This window comes from Alosa sapidissima, chromosome 18, assembly GCF_018492685.1.
Source record: "Alosa sapidissima isolate fAloSap1 chromosome 18, fAloSap1.pri, whole genome shotgun sequence".
NCBI classification, from domain to species: domain Eukaryota; kingdom Metazoa; phylum Chordata; class Actinopteri; order Clupeiformes; family Clupeidae; genus Alosa; species Alosa sapidissima.
The window spans coordinates 25849804-25859803 of NC_055974.1; the positions used below are offsets into that span (position 1 = coordinate 25849804).

Here is a 10000-nt window from a genome sequence, read left to right on the forward strand (position 1 = left end):
TTTCCCTTGCATGAGGGCAACCCTGTAGCCTGTGACCTACAGTATGTATGGTGTTGAGTGCCATGCCAAGGTCATTAGTTCAAACCTCACAATGCACGTATGTTTAATGCTCAAATAAGAAACGTATGGCCTCAGGGCGTCTTAAAGCTCTTCTGCACAGAGGGAAATGCTGCTTTGTTTAGGGGGGGATGGTGCTGACAACACACATGCGCTTGCACACACACACACACACACACACACACACACGCACGCACGCACGCACGCACACACGCACACACACACGCACGCACGCACGCACGCACGCACGCACACACACATACACACACACACGCACGCACGCGCACACACACACACACACACACACACACACACACACACACTTAAACACACACACACACACACACACACACACACACACACACACACCCTCAGCCTCCTCAGTCCCCTCAGCGACGTCAGCCATTTTCTCCTCCTTTAGCGCTGTCCAGCTTCCCTGAAAACGAACACCTGTGGACTGTTTGAAAAAAGTCAGCCGTGCGCTCTTTAAAGACTCTTTGTTCCACGTCTCACTGTGTGGTTTTGTTTATAGAAAGACTCTTGTGAGCCATTCCCCATTGATTCCTCGTCGAAGAGATTTAAACCTTGTTGATTGACCAGGCCTGTGTACTGTCAACTGTGCGTCTGGATCTGTGTTCCACTGCGAAGACTTCCCATGAACTTTTGGATTACTTCTCATCTGACCAGTTTTCTGGCCCTTGCATTATTCCACTGAGTTGTACCTTTGGCACATCTGCTGTGGTAAGCGCGCCGCACGCTGTATCTTAGTCATCACGAAGGTCACAGGTTAAAGCTGCAGTTGGCAAGATTTTTTTAATCATATTCACTGAAACCGACACTATGCTCCGACAGAACAACATAAATCAGCCGTTTTTAAAAAAAAAAACACACTTCTACCTCCATCTAGAGCCTGTTATTTGTTTTTTGCAAAAATCCACAGCTCCCGGTTCTTCTGGTCCAATCAGAGCAGGGCTGTGTGAGATCCGACTGTCAATCACAGTCTGGTGCAGTCTGGTGCGCACAAACTCGATGAAAGGGTGCTCGGTGGTAGTGGGGGAGGGGCATGAGAGTTGTAAACATTCAACATTTTGGCTAAGACCCCTCAATCTGTCAGACTTGCCAACTGCAGCTTTAATATCCACAGAAGGATACACATGCACGTGCAGTGTGGAAGCTCGTACCGCTAGTCCAGGGACTCCTCGTGGGCCGTCTTTGCCCGTGTCTCCTGGTGGGCCTCGGGGGCCAGGTGGTCCGGGAGGCCCTGGTGGTCCTGGAGGTCCGGCCGACCCCTGGTCGCCCTGTGGTGCGGGAGAAATAACAAAAACGAGTAGTGTTGATGCAGGATGCAATGACCACCCTACGTCAACTTAACAGTCACACGCAGGGGGTCCAGAAGGTCACAGAAGCATAGCAGATACAACAGTACAACCGACCCAGAGATACTACAACTACCACTACTACCACTACTACTACTACTACTACTACTACAACTACTACTACCACTACTACTACTACTACTACTACCAATACTACTACTGCTACAACTGCTACAACTACTACTGCTACAACTACTACTACACTGATGCTACTGCTGCTACTGATGCTACTACTGCTGATGCTACCACTACTGCTACTAGCGAGGACTGTATTAGTGAGAGGAGAATGATGGATGTACGGACTGGAAGGAGTTTGTGTTAGCGACTCCAGGGAGAGGGCGTTCTGTTTTCCCCGTGTAAGCTAAGACAACAGCAGCACAGAGGTTAGGCCCTGTGCTGCACTGACATAACAAGCCTCCTCTGTCTGTCTGATTGCAGTGATTTATGCCCAGGCTGCACAGAGGAATCCCAAATGGGGACTTCTCCCTCTAATTGCCCATAATTGCTCCCAGCCAATGGAGATATGAAGACATCCATCTTATTGATCAACTCCGGGACTTTATAGCTGTCGTCACACAACAAAATGACCTGTCCTGTTGCATTAGCTGATCCATCTGTATGGTTTATGTGCTTGGTGGCATAAATAGGAAATCTGTTCTCAGTCATTAAAAGTTCACTGCCAGTCTTTCATAACCACTGGCGGCTGGCACTAAAAGGGCTGTGCTTGTCATCTCTAGTGTGAAATACTGTACTTTTTAAGGTCATATTTCTTTCAGTTATAGTGTAGTTTATGTTCATATTATCATACTTTTACAACCTATCAAACCAATGTGCTTCTTAACACTCAGAAAATCAATCAATTAAACAAATAATCAGTAGACAGTAACCTAATAGTGCTAATTTCTAACTTAGGTATGGAGCGGAGAGGAAAAAGCTCTGGGGCAAAGCCTTGAGGGATAGAGGAAGACCAACCAAGAAGAGAGGGAATAAGAGAAGAGAGGAGAGGAGAGGAAGATAAGAATGAGTCAGGCACTACCTTAATGAGTCGGCGCTTAATGAGCTGCTGGTCAGCTGAAAGAAAGCCATGATTGATCTTAGGGAAGACCATCTGAGCAGGAGAGGGTAGGTGCAGAAGGTCAAGTCAAGGTCGCGCAGGTCAGAGGTCAGAGGTCAGAGAGGTCGGAGGAGGAGAATGAGCCGAATGAAGTCCCGGAAGAAGAGGAGGTGGAGCAGGAGGTTTTTTGTTTGTTTGTTTGTTTGTGTGTTTGTTGTCAGGAGATGACGGCGGGCGGAGAAAAGGAGGGAAACAGAGAACAGGGCAAAAACAAAAACAGAAAATAACATTAGACACGTCTGAGCCGGGAGGTCCCAGCCAGCGCCTTCACGGGCGGGCAGAGGCTCGCACTTTTCCACCACCGTCGCCCAGTCCGGCCTTCCTCCCACCCGGGCCCGGAAAAAGGCCGCTTGGACCTCGCACGGAGCCACAAGCCACAAGCCCCAATCCCCACCAGGGGTGGAGCGAGATGGGAAGGATGTGGCGGAGGGCGGAGGGCGGAGGGCGGAGGGCGGAGGGGGGTGGCCGGACACCACACCGAGTTTGGCCGTGGGACGAGGGAGGGTGGGAAAGAGGGAACTCCTGCCCAGTGAAGGCGCTGTCATCACAACGGCGCCTTGTGCCAGGTCACACCCCGGGAGCCGCGTACTGTACACACACACACACACACACACACACACACACATACTGGGGACCCAACGCTGTGCCCGTGGGTCAGGCTGGAGTTTAACGGGGCCCTAGTGGACGATACTTAGACAGGGCTGGATAAGCCATTCGCCTTGCATTAATGGAGGCATATTTCTGTGCTAAATGGCTGCCTTTATAGGGTGATTTCAGATATTTTCCATAAATTGTGCCATTGTAAATGTATTTCTTGAATGAGGAGCGGGACCACAGTTGTCGGGGAGTGAGATTTTTTTTTTCTCTTCTGTTTGAATATTCAACAGGCCGATGAAAATGGCTGATTGGACATAGAGGTTTGCGGTAAACCATGGGCATGCGCTCTAAAAACATTTTGCCACTTTAGTTTTATCATTTCAAGAGCATTTTGTTGCCCGCCTACCACACACACACACACACACACACACACACACACACACGTACACACATACACACACACTCACACTCACACATTCACACACTCTTAGGCAGCGCGAATGGAAAGCAGCCAGACCATGTCTTGGTTAGAAAATGTAAATTCTGTTTCTAATCAACTAGCCATTACTGCGAAATAAAAAATGCTACCTTCACAGTAGGGATTAGTGCTTTCATTGGACCCTGGCACCTCCAATGGAAAGGAAACCCCCAGATTTGTTGGAGAGTCTAGGGGTGCCTTGGGGCTCGGTTGACGAATGATTTTTGGGGAGATTAATTGGAGTCTCTTGCGCCTGGTCTAACTCTGTCGGCAGCTTGGCCTCCTGTCTGTCTGTCTGTGTGTGTGTGTGTGTGTGTGTTTGACGAGGGCCCCCGGTGTCCGAGTGTCGTCACTCGGTGTGTGTGTGTGGCACCGGCTGTGGGGTGTGAAGTGGCATCCGCACCACTCCGACAAACCTTGACAGTGAGGATCTGATTGCTGTGCAAAGCAGCCAAGGTAGGAAGGCCAGGCAGTCCCTGAAGATAGACACACAACACAAGATGGCAGAGCAGCACCACACCAGCATAACACACACACACACACGCATACACACCACATACATACACACACACACACACACACACACACACACCACACACCACACACACACCACAAACAATTACAGTCATGCTCTCTCTCTCTCACACACACACACACACACACATAAACAGCCATCAGTAAAACAAGAGCGTTAGCAAACACATTCACCAGCTGAAGAGTCAAGCAAGCTATTTGCTTCAGCCTTTCAGCGATGATTACAGTAAAACAACGGCCCAGGAGAGCAGCACACTGGGAGACTGACCCGGCCCAGAGGCGGCCCTGATGTGGGCCGGAGCTGGCCCTGTGTTGCTACTCTCCAGTAAGTAAAGAAGCCTCAAAGTGCAACAAAACTTTTCACTGTGCTTAAGTCAGAGGCTTTTTCAAACGTATTCCCCATTTGTTTGTATAAAATCAAGTCCAAATTTGCATTAAAACATACAGTAGTAGTTGTTCAATTCTTCAGATTCGGGGCCCTGGCTGGACTTCTATGAGTGATTAGGTTTTAAACTATACCAAGGCTTTCATGTTGCTCTTCGCTGTTGTGCCAAACATCTTTGTCAATTGCGGAAGATAAATGATTCCTAAAGTGAAACAAGCGTTGATTTTCTCAAAATTCTCTTTCAACACTCCTGATTCCAGTTTCCAAGTAAGCGAATAGCTTTTTAATCATGCTGTCTGATTTGCTTTTCCAAGATTTAAGGGTTTCCAGTGATATAATTATATGCCTCTGTGCTTCAATGCATGGTGTCACAGACTGTGAAAAGTTCTGCCTACCGCAAGAGCAGTAAGAGACAGGAGATCGTCCATAACTGCAGGTCTGTGATTGACACTTGCACTCTGAGATTGCAACAGCAATTAGTTACTTAAAGGCATCCGAATTCTAATCACCATTCATTTGGTGTCAAAATTATAAGGTGTCATTTTGTACTGGATTACCTGCCAGAACAACAACCTGCAAAAGTTTATTTTTCTCTTTTTTTCTACAACTAGATTAATGGGGGTGTACGTTGTTGAGTGCTTCAGTGAGTTAAGATGCAGCTGAGTCGTGTAGTGAGCCAAACCAATTAATCTTTGAGTGCAAACGTTGGAGGAAACGTCAGAAAGTTCCATCTCTATAAAGGGAGAAGTAATGAGCGGGAAGTCATTTAAATTCCTCGGCCCATTAGGAGAGGTGGACTCGAGAGGGATCGGTTCTGTCTTCGACATCTACGCTCGGCAGGAAAAAGATGCTACGCTTAGACGCTCCTACCGTTCCTTCTGGAAGCCAGGATGGGGCTAACGTTTTCCCACCGACTTTACCCACTCGGAACCGCAAGTGGCTTTTGGGTCAGAATGCGAGCAGGCGCTTGAGGACCGAGAAAGTCGACATAACAAAAGCGTCACGCACTAAACCCTTTGCGCTATGCGAAAGCGCCGGCAGAAAGAATCCAAAAAAGCCTGGCAGAGTGGTTCTGGAGTTCCGTGCTGTTAGCTTTACGACGGTCTTGATCAATTTACTAGGAGACAGTGAGAGCTGGTGCTTTAACAGGATGCCTGTGGTGGATTTATGATGCCTGTGGCAACTATCTCCCACGGGCTTGGCCACAGTTTTTGCCTCCACAAGCTCATAGTCTTGTGTCGAAAAAAAATACACTTCTGTCCATTTCACTGTGAAAAGTTCATCTGACACAGGGGGTTCTGCTAGAAATCATTCCTCAAGCTTTCCTCTCTCTCTCTCATTTGCTCTCTCTCTCTCTTTCTCTCTTTCTTTCTGTCTTTCTCTGTCTCTTTCTGACTGTTTCTCTGATTCTTGCCGGGAGATGAGGAAGACTTGTGGCGGTTTCCAGACACTCGGGAAAGGTGTGGCCTCGGGCTTCCATGACGGTCAGCATGACGGGTAGGACAGGACAGCTCTGACACAGCGGTCGACTGAGAATCCCAACCATTCAGAAAATCACTGCGTTCCTCTGCTGCCTCGGGACCCAAGTGTGTTTGCGTCTCGGCTAGCGTTACCATGCCAATTGGCCCTGTGACCATAGGATTGCAGTCGGACTTCCCACCAAATGGACGTTGTGGTGGGAATCAAAACCAGACATGGCATTGAGGTCACCAATCAAATCCAGCACCCAATCCCCCCCCTACCCCCCCACACCACCACTGCCCCCCCACACCACCCCCACTGCCCTCTCTCCAAGCAGAGATGGAATGCAATAGTGAAGTGGTTATGCCCTCTCATTCACATAGTGGTCATCCAATATGGGGACCAGACTGAATTAATGCTTCGCTCCGCTAGTCACGCAAAGCACGGTCACTGCTTGAACCGATATGCCCTCTCGCATCCGGCCCTAGTCCATCTGACGTGACTGCAGCCTCGAGTGGGAGACGATGTGGTTTCATGTAAAGATACTTTATATATCGCATGCTGCATCTAATTCTGTCATTGCGGGGACTCTATAGAAAATCACTGTAAGTCTATACGTCGTGTGCCTGAGTAAGTATGCTGTATCGGACGGCACATTTTTGGAATTAAAGTCCTGAAAGAAAGAGGCCAGACCATCTGTTCTGCTGAACTCCCTCAAATGTGCCTGCTGCTATCAAACTTTATTTTTGCCTTGTTTGCTATCTCAGGCTAACTTCTAAAGCCGATATACTCTACTCTATAATTGTTACATCTCAATTAGACCATGACCACTTCATTTTATACTTTTTATACAGTGTATGGACTAAAAAGTAGACCTACTCATGTGTCGTGTTTGGAAACATATACTATAAGCATCTCATTCATAATTGAATTGTTTTGCCCTACATGCCTGCCATTCCAAACGTTTAAAAGTAGTCCAACATGGCCACCATGCATGCTGAAATATCTCAGGTATTTACTGTCTAGCCACCCACTCTCTCTTTAACAGTGTTTTCTCAGTGGAAGTAAGCCATCCATCTGACGTAAGCCGAGTGCTAAAATCTTAACGAGTATGTAATGATAGCCCTCCCAGTGGCTCTCCTAATGTCCGACTCCTGCCACTAATTTGGCTTTACGAAGGGACGCAGGTGGTAGTCGAGACGGACACTTGTGTTTGTGTAAGTGTGTGTGTGTGTGTGTGTGTGTGTGTGTGTGTGTGTGTGTGTGTGTGTGAGAGAGATACACTTGTGTTTGTGTAAGTGTGTGTGTGTGTGTGTGTGTGTGTGTGTGTGTGTGTGTGTGTGAGAGAGAGATACACTTGTGTTTGTGTAAGTGTGGCGACTGCTCTGTTGCTATTTGTTGCTGGGGGCCCTCCATGGCTGGCCCCATGACCTTAATCTGCTCTGTCTGCAGGTCTGACACTGACAAATGGCCCCCGTCTGTCAGTCAGTGGACAGGCGTCTGAGCGGACTTCCTGTGTCGGGCAGGGGACTCCCAGAGGAAGCCAAAGTGAGGACACGCATGATGGCGAGCTTTTGAAGTTGATAAAAGATGAGTCAATGAACTCTCAGTGTTAGATGCTCTAGACAGGATTACAGAGAGAAGCTGCCACTGTTACTGACTCTGGGCTTTGCCCCGTTTGTTGTTGTTGTTTCTCCCCCCCCCAGAAGAACAACAAACCAATATGGTCGTAACACCTAGCTATTTCCCTTATATATATAGTATTTTTTTAATTTGTGTGCTTATAATTATGTTGACCGAGGATGCTGACCCTCACATTATATAATCTTTTCTCTCATATTTGTTGATTCATATACCGTTCTGATCTACAGTTTATGCAGCTGAAGCTGGAGATTTATTTTCCTTTTTTTCTAGTGACTTGTTGTAAATAAGAAGCAGATGTATGATTGACTTTGTGTTGGAATTAACGTTTCAGTGTCTGAAATCACAGTGAACAGCTCGCAATGAAACAGCTGCTCCAACTCAAATGGGAAACAGTTAGATGAAGCGCTCTCCTCAAGAAAAGAGGGAAAAAAAGAGTCCTCGGCACTGTGAGTTCTTTTTCACTAAACTCACTTTTATTTGTACAACAGCAGCAGAATGTCAAGGGCAAGCGCCTCCACTTCTCTAGTTTCCAGCGTCAGTCGTCGAGCAAATCTCCATAATGTTGTTCCACTGCATTTACCTGCTAAGTCAACGTGTCTACTCCGTATGTCATCTGGGTGGATAATTTGATTTGGTTCAACTTAGTCGCATAGCTCACCTCCCTGAGGTTCTCAAGCATACACCCCCCATGCCCTAACATCCACCCCCCCCCCCCTCCACATTAGAGTTGACATGGAAGCTTACGATGGTAAAGTAATTACTCCAGTGAGCCTTCTTGCCTTTAAAGACCTTTAAACCTCTGTTTATTTGAAAGGAGATCTTTATGGCACTGGGGTTACCCGGGAGGGCTATTCTTTCGTCTACCCCCGCCCCCCCTCATGTGCCGGACATCTGAATGCAAACTGAGCTGCTTCACGGTGGATGAATGGAGCTCTCCGGTTTGAAATGTGGACAAATCGCAGGCTAATCCCAGTCCACTCAAGCTGGACGGAGGACCGGTCTCCGAAGCTCAGGGGCTGCAGCTGAAATGATTTGTTCACGTTGAGCCTTTAGTCTCATGTTTCACCTATTTGGTCTTGTGTGCCCTGTGTGACCTGTGTGACCTGTGTGACCTGTGTTGTGTCGACTACATGGTTCAGTCACACAGCAGCCTGGATTCGAACCGGCGATCTTACAGCACCTCGGATCGGGAGGCAGACATGCTAGCGAAGAGGCTAAAGGCGATAGGTGTTAGCGTTTACGTTTGGGCACTATGTTATAGCTCCTTATGATAGATCACGACCGTGATACTCATGACCGGTAATAATTTTATGGCAGATCTGGCAGGTAAGCCAGGATCCAGTGGATCGATTCCAGAACCATGACAGAACAGAACCAGAACCATTCTAGCTTTCCATCTTGGAAAAGGAACATGCTCAGAGCGAGGAGCTCCTTCCTGTAGGAGATGACGGATCTGACACGTGTGGCAGGACATAGCCACAAATGGGCCAAAATCGCAAATCTAATGTGCAAATGGGAGCAAAGCAACCAAGTCTCAGGTACCACTGAGTAATAGACCGACACATTGAGGAGCTTGGCAGTGTGTGTGTGTGTGTGTGTGTGTGTGTGTGTGTGTGTGTGTGTGTGTGTGTGTGTGTGTGTGTGGGGGAGGACATCTGTGTGGCCTGTCCTGTGGCTGCCCTGAATCAGAGATGATTAGGAGAAGACTGCTGCAGGGCCAGCACACACACACGCACACACACGCACACACACACACCGTTCCAACCGACACGCACACTGCACAAACCAACTGACCCAACACACATAGCGCTCCAACCAACCGACCCAACACACATAGCGCTCCAACCGATTAACACACTCCCACTGCTCCAACTGTCGGGTCAGGCCCGCAGACCTCCCTGTGCTGTCTTTCCCAGTTAGCCTGTATGCGCGCGCCTTGCGGGCCTCACGGGACAGAAGCAATTAAAGGCACTTTAGGCCACTCTGACCCACAGCACGGCTGCCCACCGCCATGATGGATAGGCAGATAATGCGTCGAGCGACGGAGGAGAGGCGAAGACAGGGCCTTTCGAGGGGGAAACGACAGAGAGAGAGTGAATTTAAATGAGAGCAAGAAGCGAAGGAAGAGAGAGGGGGAAAGTGAAACACTTGGGGGGAAGACAGAATCAGGGGGGAAAAAGGGAGAATGGAGAGAGAGAGAGAGAGAGAAAGAGAGAGAGAAAGAGAGAGAGAGAGAGAGAGAGAGCAAGAGGAAGAGAGAGAGACAAAGAGGGAGAGAAAGAGAGAGAGCAAGAGAGAGAGAGAGAGAGAGAGTGATGGGTCAGCTGATGCAGTGAAGTGAAAACAAACTCTGG

At 48.3% G+C, this 10000-nt stretch overlaps 2 protein-coding genes across 9 annotated transcripts in view; one reads left to right on the top strand and one right to left on the bottom strand.

Annotated features, from left to right (window-relative positions):
- LOC121690252 (C-type mannose receptor 2-like) overlaps positions 1 to 10000 on the top strand; it is a 1098322-nt gene that overhangs the window by 394797 nt on the left and 693525 nt on the right. The gene's annotated exons all lie outside the window — the stretch shown is intronic.
- Positions 1 to 10000, bottom strand: part of LOC121690247 (collagen alpha-1(XXV) chain) — a 211598-nt gene that overhangs the window by 65202 nt on the left and 136396 nt on the right. For 7 of the 8 annotated variants that reach the window (XM_042070701.1, XM_042070698.1, XM_042070700.1 and 4 more), the window contains exons 7-8: positions 2470 to 2541; positions 1239 to 1355 (exon numbers count right to left, since the gene is read on the bottom strand). In XM_042070701.1, coding sequence (XP_041926635.1) covers positions 1239 to 1355; positions 2470 to 2541 — 189 coding nt within the window. Of the gene's footprint in view, positions 1 to 1238; positions 1356 to 2469; positions 2542 to 4038; positions 4099 to 10000 lie in introns of all 8 variants that reach the window. The other variant, XM_042070696.1, reaches the window with a different exon arrangement.